The sequence below is a fragment of the Oreochromis aureus genome, linkage group 17 (genome assembly GCF_013358895.1).
Source record: "Oreochromis aureus strain Israel breed Guangdong linkage group 17, ZZ_aureus, whole genome shotgun sequence".
Taxonomy (NCBI): domain Eukaryota; kingdom Metazoa; phylum Chordata; class Actinopteri; order Cichliformes; family Cichlidae; genus Oreochromis; species Oreochromis aureus.
The window spans coordinates 2,153,026-2,175,272 of record NC_052958.1 but is presented as its reverse complement, the minus strand read 5'-3'; the positions used below and the strand labels follow the sequence as shown (position 1 = coordinate 2,175,272).

Below are 22,247 nucleotides of genomic sequence, written 5' to 3'. Positions count from 1 at the left end.
GCTGCCTCTGTTCTCCGTGTCGGACATAGAACTCGGAGACGGCTTGCATTATGGCGAGCTGAATAAAGCCAGAGGAAGGGAGTCGTCTATGGGGGGGGGGGCAATGACAGAGAAAGAATAAGGGAAAGTGAAGCAGTCTCCACCGAGTGTGACGTTATAAGGAAAAGGCTAAAATGAGCATTTGAGGACAGAGGAGTGATCTGGCCTCAGCACGGGGCAGAGACGATGGCAACGTTCCTATTTTAACAGCTGCAAGGGATTTCCATTGTAAAATCAGCTGACCTGATGAAAGGAGCACTTGTTGCCTGGAGTTGGAATCGGATGGCTGACCATCTCTGTAACCCATTATGTTACTGGAGGGCCAGATTAAAGGCAGTTATGTCGCTGAAACTATTTATCTTTCACGTCCAGGTTTAGCGTCTAGCGCTCATCAGGAGCGAGGAATTCTTGCAAGGCATTGTGGGATGCATGGCTCTCTGCAGCCAGCATCTGCAGGCCAGACAGGGGCGAGTCTGCAGCAGCAGAAGCTTCGATTCACATTTTGCTCTCTCTCCACGCACGCATGCACGCGACTGTCTTTACCCCGACTTTGGCTCGTCTCCTTGAATCCTCTCTTGGCTCGCATCCCTCTCACCTTCATCTCACCTGTACTGCCCTTTTATGCTATCCTAATGTCACAATTCTACGTGCTCAAGACACAAACCATGGTCCAACTGTTTAAGCAATGAAACAAGTAGAGCAGGAATGACATCACAGGGTCATGGAAAACTTTCCTTTAAGCCACATTTTTAAAGGTAAACATGACTTTAACAAGCTTATAATCACTCAGCAGATATAGCATGTAACCCATATGATTCAGCTTATCCAGTAATCACTGTGTTCTTGCGGTTCAACACAAGCGAGCATTGTGTAAAGATGTGAATGGACTGATATTTTAAGTAAGTAGTGGAGTAAAGAAGTAACTGAATTATGATGGGACCTTAAGCTTGGATTTTACTGTTATCTATGTTGAATTCAATTTTTATTTATTTCTATAGCACCAAATCACAGTGGCTCTAGCCTCCTCATGCTTTGTGAGGTAGACACCCTACACAGGGGTGTCGAACTCCAGGCCTCGAGGGCCGGTGTCCTGCAGGTTTTAGATCTCACCCTGGGTCAGCACACCTGAATCACATGATGAGTTCATCACCAGGCCTCTGGAGAACTTCAAGACATGTCGAGAAGGTCATTTAGCCATTTAAATCAGCTGTGGATCAAGGACACATCTAAAACCTGCAGGACACCGGCCCTCGAGGCCTGGAGTTCAACACCCCTGATACTAGCAAGCTAGAGAGACTCAGTAAATGGAAAATGGACTGGTTCTTACATACTACCGCTACCTGAGCACTCTAATTGCTTTATACAACATGCTGTATTCACCCGCATTCATTCAAGCACTTTTTTCTATGCTTTTTCTACATTGGTGCTTTCTGTCCAACAACACATTCATACTCTGATGGATCCATCAGAGAACAACTTGAGGTTAGTATCTTTCCCAGCGATACCCGCTAACCTTCCGATTAGTGGATATGTTCATTATTTTACCTGCAAAGCACCACTGATTGACCTGGTCTGGTCACACCTGATGGTCTGGGAAACGTCTGCAAGCTCACATTAAACTCGTGCATGCACACACACCCAAGTGAGACGAGCACTACTCACTCACCTCCTCTGTAAGGCTTCCAGGTGTAAAACTTTCCCCGAAAGGGGATGCTATCGAAGTTGGAACACTGAATCTCTCGGAAATCCCGAGAGCCTGCAGGGCAGTCCTGTAACATACACGTGTGCACGCAGCTTTATACGTGCAAGCAGAGGTCTATGCAGCGACCACATAAAACACATTCATTCAAACCATATTCCTATTTTTGATTACAGTGGTTTGACCAGTTGATGAGAGCAATAATGATGATGATGATGATGAAGAGCAGCAATACTCACATCTATATTGCAGGACCTGAAGCGTTTTCTCTCTCCTAGGCAATATTTCCCACCAATAGTTGGCCTGCAGTGAGACACAAAGAGATCCGACGTCCATCACGTAGCACTGACTTTTAGCATTCCCCACCTTTGTGTTTAAATTCACTGTCACGCTTCCTTTTTAAAAACTGCATTATTGTTTTTTCACAAACAGAGCTGCAGTCTGTCATTTTCACATGACTGTTGGTGTTAAACCGTAAACACATTCAAAGAGAATGAAGCCAAAACAAAGATGCAAAAAGACACTTAAAACGATACAGGAGAGTGTTGGCCTCAGATTTGGGTCAATCCATTTTCAGTTTAATCAGTTCAAGACCAGACATCTGGTGGCTGCGACTCGAAAGGTCATTTTATGATCATCCCCACTCCGCTGCTGCCTGCAAGAACATCTTGGATTAAATGATAGGAATGATGTTTTCAGTGTGTTTGAGTTTGAAGAAGCAGCATTTAATGGCTCATTTACTTCTGCCCTATGGCTGTTGGATTTAATGTAACCAGTATTGGCAAAAATACCAGTTTGGAAAACAAAAAATATATAATGAAAAGATCCTATTGCAATTCAAACATGGATTACCAGGCTTCCATTTGGACACATGGGTGGGCTGGCTGTGTCCATCCTGATCTGTGTGTTTTGGATGTCGGGCTATAATCTGGAGATCCTCTGGACTGAAACAACAGCTCTTATAATATATGAATACTTACCATCTCATATGGTCATTTAACTGCAACCACAGAAGCTCCACCCACCTGCTATGCAAGCTTTCCCTTTATGAGGGGCAGCCAATGAGAAGCCACAAGGCTTATTACAGAGGATGAACCGAGACGCCACCCGGAGTAAGATAAATGTGGTTCAGCTTCTGAATCACACTGAGCTGCTTTAGTAAAGGTCAATAATAAAAACATGCAGGACACATTGGCTAAGATCAGGTGAAGCTAAGCTCCGTACCTGGGGCTGTCGCAGTGTCTGACAGAAGAGGAAACGCCACCTCCACATGTCCTGCTGCACTCCTCCCAGGGAGACCACAGACCCCAGCCTCCATCCACACCCTGTGGGCGAGTCCCGTACGCCACGCACACCCTCTTGTAGCACCACTGCACAGTTGCAGATACATGTAAGTATAGCAATGATCATAAACGTACAGCAACATCAGACCTCGGCACATACGTTCTAATCTCAAAGACAAAACAAAAGGAACACATGTGACTCACAAACCTACCAACACATGTTTACTGAGATGATATTTTTCCCTTTTTTTAAATTTGTAATCGTACAGATATTTTCCTTGAGATCAAAACAAATTAACAGCCGAGCCTGATGACGTGCTGCTTCTTTATTCTCGTGAACACTCGGTTCTCACTCGCAGCCATATTTGGACTTTGTTTTGCTTCACTGCTTTACGCAATAATTAAAAGAAAAGAGCATTATTAGGAGCGTTTACCCCTTTCTCTATGGTGTTGGTCTGACAGATGGTTCCCTCTGCAGCGGGAATGCTGGTTGTGATACAACGGTTGCTCTTACTCATGCACCAAAGTTCACTGCAGACTTCCTGTGTGTGTGAATGAAAGAGAGTAAAAAGGAAAAAACATTTGAGACGGCGAGACGTGCGATAAAAGAGAAACAAAGCATAAAGTGAGACAACCTGACGGTGTCTTTGCGTACGATCAAAACCCAGACGTGAGAGCAGATGCGTGCCTTGTTCGCCTTCCTCTCCTCTCCCTCTGTAGCAGTGCCTCTAACACCTGGCAGTGGGGGTTATGTTTTACTGTGTACACGTGCTCTGACCGCGGAGTATCAATAATGATGAGTCTATAAAGCAGTTTGCTGTTCCAGATGTCCGCTCACTCTGAACCCGGCCCCGTAAAACTTGACCGTGCAATAAAGTGGATGCTATTAAGTGAAGGTACCACAAGATGTTTCACATCACAGATTTGTAAGGAGGGAGTGAGCAGTGACATAATAACAGCTGAAAGGCAGCCCGGGGCGCCTGCGAATGGATGCACGGTGAAAGAAAGTGAGGCTCGTTTTTTTAAACAACACCAGTCCAGAAGGATTATCTGATTATAAAGGCTGGCAGAGGGAGAAAGTGTGTGTGAGTGTTATGGTGGGCACCACATGTGGGATGTGGAGATGTTTTGCTCACAGATGGTCTTGGGCTTTTGTTCTCAGACTCTGGATACTCGTCTCTCGGTCTTATTATTCTGCTGTTTAAGGTTCTGGTTTTTGTGTTTGTTGGATTTCGAGAGTTCCTGTTTTGCTTTCTTGCACTCGTTGAATCTGGGTTTCGGTTTGACGCTGTTTATTTATACGATGCAGTGGTTTTGAGTTTGGTTTATTATAGCTAACTGTATTAATGATGGTTTCCCGTGTATTTGCTTACGCCCTGGCCGCTCTGCGTCCCCCTGTTAAGTGCTAGTGTTCATACCCATGTCTCCTGTTTTACTTTGAAGGGTGTTTTTGTCTTTTATTTCCTGTCTCAGTTCTGCTTCCTGTCCGTCTCCCCTGATTCACCTGATTGTTTTCACCTGCTGTTTTCCTGCGTACAGGCCGGTGTTTCCCTCAGGTGCTAACCTGTTTATTTCCATTTAGATTTAAGTTTCTTTGTGGATTTTATTGGTTTTCCATGTTTGTGGACTTTTGATCCCACTGGGACTTTTGTGTTTCTTGATTATTATTCAGCTATTAAAGCTTCCTTTGTTTGTATCATATGCTTCCTGTGTGCCACATTTTGGATCCTCTCCAGCCTTAAACTCTGCACATATAACCGTGTCAAACAAAGTGTTCGAGGCACTGCATACACCTGAAAATCTTAAGGGCTGAAACTTAAAAGGGCCTAAAAACAAAAAGTGTGCTGCATGTGTGTTACTGATGACCGAATGCATTGCAACAAACTGCTCCTTCCTGCCTCTCGATGCCACACGCAGTCTCAAACTGAAACCGAGGGTCTTCTGCATTCATAATTGTCTATAACATCATGGATACTTAAGACAGGTTAAATACTTTTTTCTAACGCAGCATGAAAGTGCAATTATATGGAGGCCTGTTTACACCACCGGGGTTGAAAATTTTGGGTCGTTATGTTGAACTTTACATCGAGTACCAACTCAACTACCCCCAAAGGGCAATTCTAAAACTTGGACGTTTTATGCTGATGTCAGCTGGTAATATGAAAATCTGTCCATCCCGCTTATCCAGGGTCGCGGGGACATCACCCTGAGCAGAGAAGCCCAGACCTTCCTCTCCCCGCCAACCTCCTCCAGCTTATCCGGGGAAACTCCGAGATGTTCCCAGGCCAGCCGAGAGATATAATCTCTCCAGCTTGGTGTAGTGGCTGGTGGAGCATATTCATCTTCCTGTGTCATTGTAAAGACATTTCCTAATTTGTATGACCCTGACCTTTCACCTTTCACCTTGAAGCGTTACATATCATAATGGTGTATTTAATTATGTTTACTCATATGGTTGGAGCAGAATAGGCTGAAATCTCCAAGCTGTAAAAACTTGAGATTTTAAGATGTAGTCGTGCAGTGTGAGTTGTTTATGGCATCACTGTGATGTCACAGGGCGTCTTATTGAAAAAAAGTGGGTTGTACAGCTCTCTGTGTCTTTTCACGTCATTGTTTTCTTGTTAACTTTGGCCTTGGGCGCTAACAATGAAGGTCGAAGCCAACCTCGCTACTCACGTCACGGTATCTTGTAAGTTTGACGATCATCCATAAAAAATTGGAGGTAATATAAAGTTTTTCAACACACTAACATGAAATCTTTTTTCTCTCCAGTGGCAGAAACAAGAAAAACGACAGACATCACTTAAAAGTTTGTCAGTGGATCTTTACAGAAAATATACTGTAAGAAAATCTGTATGAATTTTGCCACTTCAGCTGACAAATGCTGTAAAAGTTGAGCGAAAGATAACTGAAAATATACCCACCGCGTATTTGCACTGTCGAGACCTGACGCCGTACTGAAAGCGGCACTGTTCGTCTGCATCGTAGGCCTGACCTGGCGCTGTGGTGGGGTACACAAACTCCTGCTTTGGCGGGACGTTGTTCAGGCAGGAGCCCATACCTGAGCTAAAGGTGGAAACAGAAAAAACAACACTAAACAGGCTGCAGTAAGTCTTCCTGCTCCGTCTGCGACTCGGATGTTTCTCTGACCATCAGAAATTTTACACCAGTCTTCGTGAGACCGTTCCTTCCTCAACCCTCTCATTAACAAATTATTTATGCCGCTGCAGATAATCTGACTCACTCCAGGAAGCTGGTGATGTAATCCCGGCTGCAGGCGGACCAGATGAACGGATTTGTCTTCATGGTGATGTGGTCAGCCATCAGCTTGGCAGTCTCCTGGCTGCGGGGCCCGCAGGCGTTCCCCATGCCGTCGTGGTTCATCCCAAACCTAAAGCCCATGATGATACAGTGACAACACTTTGAGGCCATGTGGACGGGTAATAATCCCTGCAGCAGCGACGGGGACAGTGGAAAAAAGATCACTGTTGATAACCGAGAGGGATCTAAAGAACAGACATATGAAAGATTACGGTCCACAGCTGTCAGACACGTCCACCTTCCATCTATCAAAAAAATCCCACCAGATGTTTCATTAGTATCACCTTAGGACAGCGGTCTCAAGGAGAACCTGGTACCCTGGTGGTGTTGTTGTTTTTATTGGACATCAAGTCTGGGACTGATTTACACCTCATAAAGACACATCTGTACGGCTTTAAAGGGGCTTAACTTCTTAACTCGCGTGTTATTATGTTTGAATAACAACAAAACGGCCAATTTTGTGTCACACGGGGTCAAGTTCAGAGCTGCCATTCTAATTAGGTTACTTTTCTACTCAATTTTTCAGGAAACTTCTGAGGATTTGTTACTCTAGTATTAAATGCTTTCGCCTGGAAAAAGAAAACACGCCTTTTTTCAAGTCAAAGATTTTACACATCAAGATGTGATTAAAGAATCATCAGAGCTTTAGAAGGTTCAAAAATTATTTAAATACAACCCCAGATGTATGAACACATTTTGACATTTTACATGACAAAAAACTAAAAGCTGAAATTCAGAAGCAGCGCGAGAAAAACTAAGCACGCCTCTCGATTCAGAAGCTTGCAGAACCTTTAGCAGCGATAACTTAGTTATTGTTTTCTGTGACTTTATCGAGTCTCTCGCATCATTACAGCGTTTGACTTTGTTTATGCACAGTTCTCTTAAAGTCTCCACAATCTCACTCTGACTGGGCCGTCGCAGCACTCGATTACTTTCGTTTTCAGGCATCCTGCTGTAGATTTGCTGCTATGTTCAGTATCATTGTCCTGATTCATGAACCAATTATGACTTCAGAAGACGAGTTAATGGTTTACTCAATGACTGTAAGGTGCCTCTGGCAGCTCTCCATTAGTGTTTGTGCTGATAGGTGGTGTTTGGTTTTCTCCAAATGTGGTGCTGAGCATTACGGTCAAACATCTCCACTCTGGTCTGTTCAAAGGACTTTGTTCTTAAAGTCTTGCAGCCTGTTCAGATGTAACTTTGCAAACCTAAGCCGTGCTGCCGTCTTCTTTTGGGAGAGAAGAGGCTTTCTGCTGGCAACCCTTCCAAACAGGCTTTTTCTACTGGATTGTACTGAACTTAGCATGCTTACTGAGGCCGGTAGAGTCTGAAATCGAGCTCTTAGGGTTTTTGACCGGCAACTGTCATGAACGTTTGTCACTTTCTTGGAAATGACCCTATGAATCCTCATTGCTGATGCCTGCAGACCAGCAACCTGACAAAACCCTTTGGTTTTTTGGAGGAGCTCACACTTGCTGACGATCACGTCATAAAGTGCTACTTACACTCTAGTTAGGGTTAAGGTTGGCTTTTTGTTAAATGAATAATGACATGGTGCAATATGTCATGACTTATTGTTCATCTTAGATCATATTTACCTCATTTTCTCAGGATGTCCTGATATATAAAAGGGGGCACTTACTTTCTCGTTCTCCTAACGGCATATTTTCATTCCTGAGGTTTCTGTCAGCAAAGAATTTTTAAATTATTCTTGAAAATAATCTGTAGATTAATCGGCAAAGTCAGTACGTTTGCATGATGGAGATCTTTGCAATTTATGCACACAATTTTACAATGCAATGTTTGAATCGCTAAGATTTCACTAAAACCTAATTAAAATGTTTGCTTTACAGTATTTGATTAACAGCCTTAACCTCAGAGTTATGTACAAGAAGCAAAAGGAGTCCATGGCAGGCAGCGATATCACTCTAGTAGCTGTTTGAGGCGGTTCTCAAAACGTTCCACCTCCCTGCAGAGCCATTCGTGTTTGGTCCCTTCATGTGTGCACCCTCATGTGTGCATATATATACATTAATTAGTCATGTTGACAGGGTGCCCTCAGGGTTTGAGTGCTTTAAAAAACAAAGACCTGTGTTAACCATTAGGAAAGCAGAACCCTGATGGATCCACCATCTGCACGAATACTTTTCGATGCTATTTTCATACACAAATGAACGGGACAGTGAACTGCTGAGCACGAAGGATACAACAGTAACAGATGTCGAGACAGAATTTTGCTCCCGCTCGTGAGCTGATTTCACTGGGATGCAAAGGAACGACGTTCAGCGCTCTTACTGATGGATCTGACTCGTGATGTTGGAGACTCGATCCCCAGCAGAGGATCAGAAACACCCCGCAGGGACATTTCATGTTTCAGGAAGGACAGTCAGGTCTAATTCACGGATCACAGATTGTGCGTCTTTTTTATTTAAAGAACAGATGTTTGTCATCACATGTGAAGCATTTATCCGTGGCCTCGGTGCTCGATTTCTGCAAGAAACACTTGTGGATTTTGACCTAGTTTCCGGAGGTTTATAACACAACCCCCAACGCATACTTTGAAACAAAAGTTGACACTTTTATACGGCATTTTCGTGGGATGGTGGTTGAAAGACATTTCAGCATCGCTATAAATCAATTCGTTTAAATCCCAGACAGCTTCAAACCCATGTTTAAGTCTGGTTTCACGGACAGCTGCGATGGATCTACTCATCGAGTTGGCAGCCGGTTTAATATTTGCAAAGGCCGTATATTCTGGAAACGACGCTGCCGTCTGTGGCCAACAGCATCGAAACTGAAGGAATATTTGTAATTCTTCTGCTGTCTGACACCTCGAGCTCTCCAACGCTTCTGCCTCTGTGGCGAAGATGAATTTGTCCTGAAATTCACAAACTTGTGGGATTTTCCTCTCATTCGACAGATTTTTATCGAGCCAGAGTAATTATATTAGAAATACAAGTAAACGGTGTTGCACATCGATGAGATGATATCAAACAGAAGTCTCTTTTTTTGTGCAACATCTGCAAATGTGTCCAGGAAATTAAAAAATAAGAGTGTGCGTGTGTTTGTTACTCACGTGTGTCCAATCTCATGGGCGATAGTGAAGGCCGTTCCCAGGCCGATGTCCTCATTGATGCTGCAGCTCCTCTCTGGCTCACACATCCCTCCTACTGGAGCCAAGCCTGCAGAAATACACTATATGAATATAAAAAAACCTCTATTCTGAAGCAAGCACACGAACCGAATGAGAATCCCAACTGAGAGAGAAAGGATGATGTTCCCAGCAGCAGCTCACTATTTTGCCAACTCTGCTTTTAGTAAAGCGTGCACTATCAATAAACATGCAGAATGCACCGTGTAAAAGTACACAGATGCACATCATTTGCATCGCACTTTCTCGTGTATGTAAGAATGTTAAACATGCATGCACACTTTTTTTTTTAATGTCAACTCTGCAACTCTTTGGAAAGTAAGAACACACTGGGTGGGACCCCTGAAATTATTTTCGGATGAGTAACTGATTTTAGAGTTAAGGATGGAAAAAGGTGTAGGGTTACGTTTAGGGTTACGGTTGGGAGGAAGCATGAAGCTGTGACGGTCAGGGCTAGGAGAAAGAGCTGGAGTATCAGCGGGATCAGAAATATGGAGGTCTGTGGTCACGTGTGATGGAAGGTTACCTAGAGTTTCACAGGGCTTGTTTTTTTGGATGCAGATGTCATACCTGCAAGACGTGAGGAAAAAAAACAAGGAGGTTTGACACTCGTACACAACAAGGTGCAGGAACAGAAACGGCATCAACCGCTGCTTAAGATACATGTGAACACACTTGGACACGCAGGGTATTCACACGCACACGCACACAGTAGCGACAGCAGACGGATAAAGTTTTAAAAGAACAATAGGCGGAAACCGCGGACGGTCACTGCGGTGTCATCGCGTCTGGACAGCTTCCATCCCCGTTTGATAAATGCTGCTGTAAAACCAAGCTGTTCTCACCAAGCCGCCACCAAGACCGCATCTCAAAAAAGTTGTGACATTTATCTGTTTTCACCCCCCCACCTCCCCTCGCCACCCCAACGCTAACCTCCCGCAGCTCGAGTTCATAGCACATTCTTTTGCACAGAATAGGAAAGTATTTGTGGCAGCGCTGCCCGAGCACAAGTGCGTTCAGATGACTCTGACCAAACCGTGGCCGTGCTGTTCGCTGTTGCACATTCCTGAGTCAATAGCGCCAGTGTTTTTTTTTTCTACTTAACATGCATCCACCACTGGTGTCTGCATTTTACTGCGTGCTACGATGATTTTTAACATTTTGCTCAATGTGAGTATTTCAATAACGTAAACTATGATTCATCACCTTTTTTTCCAATCTCACTTTTTTGGGGCTGCGAAATGAGATGTCAAGCATACGAACACTAAAGCCTGCCATAAATGGTGCCGTGCACGGAGTCAGTCTGTATCAGTTTGCAAAAAGCTATACCGTATAAATTTTCCTCCATCCCTTAAGCGCTCCGATGCCAAAACACCGGTTCAGGAAAAGTGGAATGAACAGAAGTTAAAAACAATCTTCAGTGTCAGGCAATACTCGGACTACATGCTAAGATGAGTTAATCGAGGGAGCCGTGTGAAATTCAGCCTGTCAGCACTTGATAGCGCATTAAATCCATCCATGAGATCCAGTGAACTCGGAGGAGGAGGTGGATCGTCTCGGTGTCACCCTGAGCTGGACAGCCCAGCTCTCCTGCTCAGGTCTTACTGACAGACTACGAGGAGCGGGGCTAGGCCTGCCGTACCTAACAGACGACTGATTCTTTTGACTCTTTAATTGCGGTTCTTGTTCCTACGGGGGTCACAAGCAGACATTCCTGCAGGACAGGTTTTTCTTTTCGAGGTTTCCGACCTGGTGATGAGCACGGCGGTGTCGTGATGAGCAATGCCGTTGTCAGGTATGGCGTTCCCGTAGCTGCTGCGGTGCTGGATGGTTTTCTGCCACTTGCAGAAGCTGTCTAAAGACTTCCCCGCATGATGGTTGATCTCCAGTGTGGGCTGGTGGGGAGAGACAACAGAAGCACTTCCTTTGTTTAAACACAAAACAATCAGCTTCAGGAATGAACAAAAGATACTTAATGTGAAGTTATTCCAATATCAACAACAATTACACGATATCCCAACAATGCTATAATAACCCCGTCTTCCTGTATTGCAGCGATTTAGGCATTTTTCCACCGCAGCATTGCATGTTAGTCCTTCAATCCTGTAAAAAATATGTAGAAGCGCGGAGGGAGTGCTCTGCTGGCCACAGCTGGCGAGAACTCGTAACCCAGGAATGCGTGCGGTGACATAACTAGTAATTGTCTTATCCCACAGTCCCTCATTTCTGGCCCTACTGCTGTCCTCATTTTCCTTTCCAGGGGCAGCTTGCCTATTCAGACCTGGAAAACGGCAGCAGGAGCGCTTGCACAGAACACTCTCAATCCCGTCCCGACCTCAACGGTCCACAGAGTAAGAATAACAACACTAATACTCGCCTACCGCTAATGACCCTAACATTTACTTCATTACCATGTGAGATAACGAACATATCCTGGCACTAAATTACGGGCTCTAATTTTGAGGCACTATGAAAAGCATGAATCATAAATGTTCCCTAATAAGACGGCCATAGCGGAAACCTCAAAGCCACGCCGTAATTCCCCTTTAATTCAGCATGATTCATCTGTCAAAGTGCTACAAGGTTAACATTAAAACGGAGCCGGCCACACCGTCTCACCGCATGCTGTTAATGGCAGGCTAATAAGGTCGTTTACTACAGTCACATGGCACAGTCATCTCCTGAGCTGTGCTGGTAAGGTCGTGCACTTTTTTATGAGCTAAACTCCTGCCCTGCGGTCAGGTGTGGACTCTGTCTCCGACAGCTGCATCTTTTCTGACCTGCAGTCACTCGCTTGCATTATAATACATGTGAAAAGAGTCTGCAGCCGCCTTGAGCTAAACGCTAGCATGAGTGCTCTACGACACATGTTCAACATGTGACTCTGTGATTGTGGTCCTGAATGACAAGGTTGATCATTTTTCCCTTATTAAAATTTTATTTTTTTAAAAATGGATGTACACACGAAGCAATAATTTGTAAAAAGTAACTGAAATATATCAAATCAAATGTTAATTTATTCCAATAATCATTAAGGAAAATGCGCTCGGTACCAATCAGTTCAAGTTTATCCGACTAGAATCCACTAAACCTTTGAGTGCACCAAAATTTGGCGATGACCCTTTCAAGAGGCGTCCCACCCAAAATCACATGCTGCCAGTGGATCATTAGTTATGTATATTCTGTCACCGTAACTGATTCAGTTCAATCCAGTTTTAGCTCAGGTGGCAGAGCAGGTCAGCCACTAATCAGAAGGTCGGTGGTTCGATCCCAGGCTGCCTCCTGGCTGCATGCCAAATATCCTTGGGCAAGATACTAACCCCATGTTTGCCTACTGGTGGTGGTCAGAGGGCCCGGTGGCGCCAGTGTTCGGCAGCCTCGCCTCTGTCAGTGCGCCCCAGGGCAGCTGTGGCTACAATGTAGCTTGCCATCACCTGTGTGTGTGAATGGGTGAATGACTGAATGTAGTGTAAAGCGCTTTGGGGTCCTTAGGGACTAAATAAAGCGCTATACAAATGCAGGCCATTTACTTATATAGAGCCAAAATCACCTCAAGGCACTTTACCTGTAGGTAAAGACCATACAATATTAGAGAGAAACCCCCAGCTTTCAGAAAACCCATATGAGCAAGTACTTTGGTGACAGTGGGAAGGAAAAACTCCCTTTTAACAGGAAGAAACCTCCGGCAGAACCAGGCTCAGGGAGGGGCGGAACAAAAGACACACTGTGGAAAAGAGTAGGACCAAAGCAGTGAAACACTGGTCTTAGTATTAGCAGTAATTCATGCACCTTACCTGGTCTTCCATGAGCAGGATGAGCCGCGTCACCACAATGTTGACTGCATTCCCCAGGCTAGAATCCTGGAACAGTTTGGCAACCTGACCTCCAGGGAAACAAGAAAAGACCAGTCTTAAAAACGGCTGATAGAACAACCGAGCACACTGCGGCGGGCTTTTTCCTGGCAATCGTTAGCGTATGTTCTGTAGATGACAGACATGTTTTCCCGTCATTTCTCCCCGCTGGAGAATAAATAGAGGCTAAACGAAAAAAAAGAAACAAAAAAACACTGGGGACGAGAGAAAACGGGGACTTTGATAAATACAAATACAGATCCCGCCACTCTGATTGCATAAACAGGTGCTTTTATTTCAACCTTGGTTTCATCCATATGTTGGTTTTAAAGCAAAGTCAGAGCATACTGCACCGGAGAGGAGAGCTTTGTGTCTAAATGGGCCAGAGCCATACACTTATGTGCTTCTACCCAGGCGTTCACATTAAACACAGCACTAATGTGTTCTCCATGTACAACAGCTTAAGCACTGACCTTCCAAATCATCACCCTGGAAAGTCGGAAGTAATTTGTGCAGCCAGGGCGAAAAGAATGCGACTAAGTGACTTTAATGTATAACCAAAAGAAACTGGACTATTTTTAGAGCAAATCTGTATTAAAGAACCATGCATACGGTTTTCCAATGATTAACCGCACGTACCAAAGCTTCACCGACTAAAACATGTAGCCTCCCCGAGGAGAAATCAGGCAACAGCTACGCATTTGTTTTTCTTTCTTTCTTCTATAAACATTAATAATACATCCCCCGTAAGCCTGACTCGGCCTTGGAGACTTATTTCTGTCAGTGAAGACGACCCTGTTCTTTCCAGCTCGCCTTTAATCAGCTGAATAACATTTCTTTCTTTGCTTCAAAAGACGCCAGGCCACCAAATCACGGCTGTCTGACGGTCAGTCGCTGAAAGCTGGGAAAAGCTGGGCTTTTTTCTTTTTTCATTAGAGGAAGAGGAAAGCTTTTGTGTTGTGAAACTTACAATATTCATGACAGCCAGGATGTATTGCTCGATGTCCCTGCGGCCGTGATAACCCACCATCATCTTATCGGCTACTACCAGCGTCTCCACGTAGCGCTCCCGGCTGACCGAGCGCTTCAGAGGCAGCTGGCCACGGCCAACGTGATGAGGAGGCGTCTTCAGGGTCCGCTGCCACCACGACGCGCCCTTCATCGGCTTCTCGTCTGAGGCAGATCACACAATCTTACATTTTGACAGCGTACTGTTGAAAAGAGCTCAAGAAAAAGGCGCAGCAGCAGTTGATCCAGCTTTGTGCTGGAAACAGATTCTCTCGCTTTTCCCATCATTTGACCACAGATTAATAATAATTACAGCAATAACGGCAATTAGACGAAACACACTTTGCATAATCGTAGAGCAGATTTTAAAGGGCAGCTTTACAAAGTAACTTTCTTTTCTTATATTTGTCAAACGGCGGCTTTCCAAACATACTTGTGCTTTTTCAGCAAACGCCCTGTAACACAGACTCAGTCACGCCTAATCACAACCGGGAACGCAGACACAGCCACAGCCTTCTGCTGCTGGCTGGTGCACAGACTGGCCTGCGGATGTTTACTCCTCCGGTCTGGACCTTAACGCCGCTACTAAAAAAGACCAGAATATCTGTCGTCTCACCAATGACGCCGCAGGATTGGCCCTTGTACTGATGGCGGAGCGATGACCGCTTATAAACCACATGGGGGCGCCCCTCTGCTCTCTCCTCGCTCTCTGTCCCGGTTTGGTTATCTGGTGAGACAAGGGGTTCAATCAGGTACTCCTCTCCCCCAGCAACAATCACCCCCTGCTGCAGAGAAACAGATTTGAAGAATAGAATAAAATAAGGATTTCCATCACGGCACACAGATGATTTTACAGTGCGAGTGTTTTCCTGAGAAACTCATTTCAAAAAGTGAAAACAGATGAGCCAGTTAAGCTCACGTACCTATGCCTAAAATATGCGCTCACTGGACACTTTATTAGGTACGCCTAATCAGCCAGTCACACAGCAGCAACTCGAGCATGATCAGGACGACCTGCTGAAGGTGATTTAAGTGACTTTGAACGTGGAGTATTTAAGAAACTGCTGATCTCCTGGTTTTGTCACACACAACCATCTCTAAGGTTTACTGAGAATGTTCTGAAAAAGAGAAAATGTTTGATGAAAAGTGGTTTTCTGGATGACAAACAGAGGTCAGACTGCTTTTAGCTAACAGGAAGAGAACTGTAACAGCTTCAGAAGACCACACCAGGTGCTACACCTGCCAGGAATCTGAGGATGCGGATCACACCGGCTTGTCGAGATCGGACGACAGCAGATTGGAAAAAAATCGAATGCATCTACAGTTCAATCCGTCAGCCTGCTGGTGGCGTTTATGGTGTGCGGGATATTTTCTTGGCACACTTTAGACTATTGGGGTGAACGTGAAGAACACTAACGAGCCTTCAAACTTCGCACGAAACAGCTCGATCGTCATATTCTCGTCTGTGTTCAGACCGAACTTTGGGCCCGTCGCGGTGCTCGCATACACAGACGAGCACACATGAGCGCATGAAAGAGTGAATGAGAGCGAGGAAAATGAGAGAGCGAGACAGAGAGAGCGATACACTAACACTTCCTTTGATTCCGCTCAGATGTGTTGGCTTTGGTCGGAGCGAGAGTCTCCTCCCTCGAATGGCGGCGGCAGCTTTCAAAGTGCTTTTAATCCCATAATAAAGTTAGTGACGGTCCTCTGGACACACAGCCCGCTCGCCGGTGAATGCGCTCACGCTGGTTTGACTAACAGTGATTACGTGTGCAGCTTATTAACGCTTTGCGAACACGTCTAATCCTCAGCTGCGTATACAACTGTTATTATGGGGTCTGCTGTTTGTAGTGAGAGGATACACAGATACACAGCGCTGTGAATACAGCAGAATGAATTCATCCAACAAAACGGGGCGCAGAGGGGAACGAGCTCTGACCCGGCGACGAGTGGATGCGAGTCGTCCGTCGTGACGGGCTGAGGTGACTTCAAGAGAATGGGAAATGAAATGGAACTGGTGTCTTTTAAGGGTCACGTCAGACAACTGTAAGATGTCATTTACACTTTCTAGAGCTCAAAGCGAGCATTACAGAGCACGACGCACTGCAGGTTACTGCTGTAAACCTGAAACCGGTGGAGGAGGTGTTATCACCTTGTGCACCAGGGCAATTACTTAGATCAGTGCATGGGGCACTGCCGGTTACTTCTCAGGTCTTGGCTAGCAAACAAAGTTGAGCAAGCTTAGAGCTCCCACGCTGTGAAACCAGTCTGACCACCGAGATCAGAATGGCACTTTAATCTTCTGACTCTCTTCTTTAAACACTTTTATTAAAAGTAAAAAGTCTCTGTGAATGTCAAAGTACTGCGTTTCAGATTCTCATTTAATATTCTTTGACTTCTTAGTGGTCGTAGTTCTTCCTCCCTCAGTGTTTACCTTAGGCTGGGTTTAGTCTCCGTTCCCATGTTTACTCTGTGCTTTTGTCCCATGTTTCATGTGTCTCTATGTCCCTGTGTCTCCCCAGTCACCGTGTTAAGCTTGATTGTCTTGAGTCTGAGTTTCAATCGGTGTGTTGTATACTCAGGGCTGAAGTTCTCTGTCACTACGTCTTCCCTGTGTTCCACATCTAGTTACCGTCACATAAGTCAAACTTTACTCAACTCATTCTTCTTGCTTCCTCCACTTCCATACCATTGATTCATTATTGTTGAATTCTCCTGCAGCTGCTCTATTCCCATGTTGTTGCAGTATATTAATGACTAACCTCGTATTGTGGATGGATTATCTCAGTTGTTCTCCTGACTGAAGTTTGGTCCGTTTACAGCATCCTGCCATGCGATTGCATTTGTCCCTAACCATCGGGAACCCTCACGTTAACTTTTATCAAGTGGAAAAAAGTTAGCGTTCATCCTCCAGCTTCACTGTGTTTATGCTATGCTAACATAGCTGTGTCGCTGGAGATCACGTAGCACATCATTATTTACCAGCTAGCCCAACTTCAGTAACCCTACAAACGTCACTGCTGTTTAGTTTTCTGTCTTCATTTATGTTGGAAGTGATAGCAGAGCTGTACGTTTGAATGTTTCAAAAATCTCTCAGTCAGAACATGCTATATCATGTTTAGGTGGAAGCTAGCGAGCTAACCTCCTGCTAACTTCTAACTCCGTTAAATGTAATAAATCCTGTTTTCATGGATGCCTGGATGTTAAACTTAATTGTTACACCTGGTAAAGCAGCAACAATTATCTTTTTATTAAAGATGAAAGAATTTAGACAGTTTTTAACTCTCAGTGATGCCGCAGTGTTCGTTTGACTTTGGGACCTGAAGCAGACGGAGTTTAGGACCCAGATTACTCCGCGAGGCTCCGTAATGCTCCAACAATCCATCAAGCAGTGCGGCTTAGTAGCTTAGCAAAGTCGGACTAAAACATTTTTGAGAGTGAGGTGATCTGCTCACCTCACTCTGCCTCCACTGTCTGCGTTTGGGTCCGCATCCTCCTCACGCCACGCTGTCACGTCACGCCCTCGCAGACATGACAGTGAGTGTTTGATTTTTACCCCTCTGTAGTTTTATGGGGTTTTATCCATTTCTGGGATTTTTAATATATTTTGATTTCTTTCTGTAAACCTCTTAGTAACTTAGAAAAGTCTAAATAAAGTTTATCACTGCCTTTTCCATCGCAACCATTCATCCCAAGCAGCTTTACACCGTAACACAACATAAATCCTTGGAATGGAAATGCTGATAGTCCGGGATTTCTTATACAATTATTATAAACTAACCAGACACTTCATTAATTACATCCTTAACACTACTGGGTTGGACACCGCCCCACCACCGCCTCCTTTTTTTGGGCTTCAGACACATCTTAAATCTTTGTTCCACAGATTTAACAAGGTGCTGGAAATTTTAATCCATACAGATGTGATAGCATCACACAGCTGCTGTGATCAGTCCTGTTCCATCACATCCCAAAGGTGCTGTATTGTATTGAAACTGGTGACTGTGGAGCCCGTTTGAGTACAGTGAACTCTTCTTTATGTTCAGGAAACCAGTTTGAGATAATCTGAGCTTTGTGACGTTGCCCCTCATCTTACTGGAAGCACCATAAGAAGATGGGAACACAGTGGAAATCCATAAAGATATGAACAAGGTTTTTATCGACGGACTGATTGTATTGTTTCTGTCTGACACTGACGTTTGAATGTGGTGGCAGTAATCAGGACTCATCAGACCAGACAACGTTTTTCCAATCTGCTATCATCATCATCATCATTTTGGTGAGTCTGTGTTAACTGCAGCTGCAGTTTCCTGTCTTAGCTGACAGGGGTGGCAACCTGTGTGGGCTTCTGCAGCCGAAGCCCGCCTGCTTTAAAGTTCAACATGCACAATCAGAGACGCTCTTCTGCATACCTCCTTTGGAACAAGCGGTTATTTGTTGCCTTCTGGTCAACTGGAAGCATCGACAACTGACCTCAATGAGGTATTTTCTCACAGAAAAATGCAGATCGCTGGAAATTTTCTGACCATTCCCTGTAGACGGGTGACTGTGCGGGAAAATCCCAGCAGATCAGCAGTTTCTGAAATACTCAGACCAGCTCGTCTGTCACCAACAGCCACGTTGAAAGTCACTTAAATCATATTTCCACCACAATTTCACCAAATCGTATGCTTACGTGTGATTGGCTGATTAGATATTTGCACCAAGTGGACCAGTTGAAAGGTACGCCTAACAAAGTGGCTGGTAATCGCATTAAAAAGCTTTAAGTCTACAGTAGCAGCGCTGGACTGGACACAATTGATGATGTCATCTTTTAAACTGAAAAGTGTCTCTTTTTAGCATAAATTCTTCCTTTCAGATAAGGTTTAGAGCTGCTCGAGGACTCGAGGTTTGTTAAAGTGTCTTGCTTTGATGTCAGGATCAAGCATTCTCTATCCTGTGCTGAGCCAGCGCTGCTGCTGCTGCTGCTGCTGCTGCTGTCACTCAGTGTTTGAGCTGTGGATTAGACCGGGAGGGTCGAGTCTTACCAGGCCGTTACAGTTGCTCAGGGCCACTTTGCTGGAATGCGGTTGGTCTTGGAGGTGTCCCACATAGTGGCAATGAGGAGAGTAAGGGTGACTCCAGGCTAAACGACCCCTCTTCCAGTACTCCACCCGGAACTGCCGTGACAGCAGGCTTCCCTGTAGCGTCAGGTTGAGCAGGAAGTTGTTCCGGGATGTCGACAGCTGGTAAAAGAGCTAACAGACAGAAAGATGCGCAAGAAATTAATAAATATATCTATTTTTAATTTTAAAAAAGTTACATCAAGAAGCATAATACAGAGTCAGGAAGCCTGTCTTCAGTGCTGCGCCTTCTTCTTTGGTGGTGTTCAGTCATTTTTGAGTCCAGCATCTTGCCACTGGGTCCTACACGTACTGGGATGGCGATCTCATACTGGCCTAGACTGGATAGGAAAGCAGCTAGAGGGGGAGAAATAAAGACAACGTAAAATCAACACCAGAGTTTAACTAGATAAAGACAAAATTCAGCTTCTTCCAAGTGACTCTAATAAAAAATAAAAACAATAAAAACTGGAGGATTTGCGAGCTGCTTATTTTAAAATCACACAATGGGCTTTTTTATTGAGTGACTAACCCAGTTGGAAAAGAGGAACTTGCAGACTTTTTGGCCTATTTCTGACAAGGCCCCTCCACCCCAAGTACCCCCTCCTTCACGAGGCCATAAGGATGTTCCCATGGTTACCTTGAAACTGTATACTTCCTGTCTGTCTCAGTCTGTGCAAGAGGCCGGCAATGATTTATTGTCCAAACACGCTCAGCTCCAAACAGCCGGCGTCAGCTTACTAACGGCGAAGGGTCACTAGCAAAAGGAGCCCAGCTTAAACCTTTGGTCTCGCTTGGTGGAGAAGCGGCCCCTTCCCACACAGAGTAAATACCCAGAGATCAGAGCTCCCTGGTACAGACTTGAAAAGCTCCGTACCAGGAAAAATCTCTCTGAAGGCAGCAGATAGCTGTGCCTGGAATAAACAGCGCAATTACAGCACAAACACTGCATTCACATGGACTCTGTGAGGTTGCAGTGTATTTGCGACATGGGAACGTTAGTGCAAAACACCACCGGCGTTCGAGCCTGTGGGAACCAAAACATAGATGCAGTTTCTGCATTTCAGATTTCACAGTTAATCTTCCAGCCCTGTGTCGGCAAAAAACACCCTTTCAACACAAAGGACGCAGCCCTCGTGTTTAGTCTAAATTAGATTGAGACTAAACATGTTTCAGGTATCTATTTGTCTGTCATCTCCTCACTGTCCAACAGCGTGTTCCCACTTTTCCTCATTATCGCACCTCCACACCAAGCTGCACACCTGCACCCCATTACCACATCGCTTTTTGCCGTATTCCTCTGCAAGATTATCTAATGTGTTGCAGCCACAGCATCATACTAACTTGTTTCGTCTGTCTATTAATGTTCTGCCATAAAATCCAGCTCCCTAGTAAACTCTGATTTTAAGCTTACTTAGTGTTTGAGTCCCGTCTTGTTTCATTGGGCAGCTGGACAAAACGGTCCAAAAAACACCCGGCGAGTAGTAATTCATTTATATATCAGTACTTCTCTCACCGCAACCGGTCACAGCAGATGGCCCCGCCCCTCCCCGAGCCTGGTTCTGCCGGAGGTTTCTTCCTGTTAAAAGGGAGTTTTTCCTTCCCACTCTCGCCAAAGTGCTTGCTCATAGGGGGTCATATGACTGTTGGGTTTTTCTCTGTATGCATTATTGTAGGGTCTACCTTACAATATAAAGCACTTTGTTGTTGTGATTTGGCGCTGTAGAAATAAAACTGAATTAAACTGAATACTGCTACTGAAACCAATCAGACTGTGCATTAAATACAGACAGTAAAGTGACATTGTTTATACTGTAGTCAACATTAACATTGCATTAAGAGTGCATGTACAACACACTCGATGGTAAGAATCCCTCAACAGCTTTATAAAACCTTATTCTGGGGCAAAGTCTGTTTTTCCTTAACAGATCTGATCATTTACATATGCCTGTGTAGGTTCTCACTCATTCAGGTCATGGTAGTCTAAGGAGCTTGAAAAGAAAGTGACTGGACTTCTTTAAGTTACTTATAGAAGCTTAAAGCTGAAAGAAATTTAATGAAGTCCAGTCGCTTTGTTTCCAAGCTCCTTAGACATTCATTTAGATAAATAACTGCCTGGATGCTTATAAATGCATATATCTGATCAGCCAATCACGTGGCAGCAACACAGTGCATGTAGACATTGTCGACAACTTGCTGAAGGTCAAAATGAGCACCAAAATGAGGAAGAAGGCTGATTGAAAAGCAGTAGTAACTCAAATAACCACTCATTAATCTCAGTCCAGCACCTTTGGGTATGTGTAGAACATCGTGGACATGCAGGCGACAAATCTGCAGCAACTGTGTGATGCCGTCATGTCGACACGGACCAAAATCTGTGAGAAATGTTTGCAGCAACTGGTTGAGTCTCTGCCATGTTTTAAGGCAGCTTTGAAGGAATATTCCCAGTAGGAATATACCCACTGAAGTGGTTGGGAAGTGTCGGTGGAGAACAGAACTTTAGAAACCTAAAAGCATACTGCAATCCACACAGATGCATACAAAATATCTGCTTTATAGCAGGTAAATAGGTCTTATTCTCATTATTACTTTCAGCTATGACCCTTTGAACGGACTACAGTGGGCAATCAAGGCACCCCACTGGCATTTTTTCCCCTCAAACTTCCTGAAAAGCATTAGCTTTCCCACAACAAATCCATCCTGTTCTTGTAAAGCACAGCATGTAACCAGGCAGGTGGTATTTCCCCTACGTTTGAAGCACAGGAAAAACTCCTGGACAGAAAATGTGAG

The 22,247-nt window shown here is 44.6% G+C and overlaps 1 protein-coding gene across 2 annotated transcripts in view; it reads right to left on the bottom strand.

Moving 5' to 3' along the window:
* adamts10 (ADAM metallopeptidase with thrombospondin type 1 motif, 10) overlaps nucleotides 1-22,247 on the bottom strand; it is a 50,319-nt gene that overhangs the window by 18,187 nt on the left and 9,885 nt on the right. For both annotated transcript variants that reach the window (XM_039601221.1, XM_031758690.2), the window contains exons 3-16: nucleotides 19,675-19,814; nucleotides 19,383-19,592; nucleotides 14,969-15,137; nucleotides 14,315-14,517; nucleotides 13,288-13,371; nucleotides 11,243-11,388; nucleotides 10,020-10,063; nucleotides 9,419-9,524; nucleotides 6,266-6,412; nucleotides 5,946-6,087; nucleotides 3,456-3,563; nucleotides 2,963-3,108; nucleotides 1,978-2,041; nucleotides 1,706-1,808 (exon numbers count right to left, since the gene is read on the bottom strand). In XM_039601221.1, coding sequence (XP_039457155.1) covers nucleotides 1,706-1,808; nucleotides 1,978-2,041; nucleotides 2,963-3,108; nucleotides 3,456-3,563; nucleotides 5,946-6,087; nucleotides 6,266-6,412; nucleotides 9,419-9,524; nucleotides 10,020-10,063; nucleotides 11,243-11,388; nucleotides 13,288-13,371; nucleotides 14,315-14,517; nucleotides 14,969-15,137; nucleotides 19,383-19,592; nucleotides 19,675-19,814 — 1,812 coding nt within the window. The remainder of the gene's footprint in view (nucleotides 1-1,705; nucleotides 1,809-1,977; nucleotides 2,042-2,962; nucleotides 3,109-3,455; nucleotides 3,564-5,945; nucleotides 6,088-6,265; nucleotides 6,413-9,418; nucleotides 9,525-10,019; nucleotides 10,064-11,242; nucleotides 11,389-13,287; nucleotides 13,372-14,314; nucleotides 14,518-14,968; nucleotides 15,138-19,382; nucleotides 19,593-19,674; nucleotides 19,815-22,247) is intronic.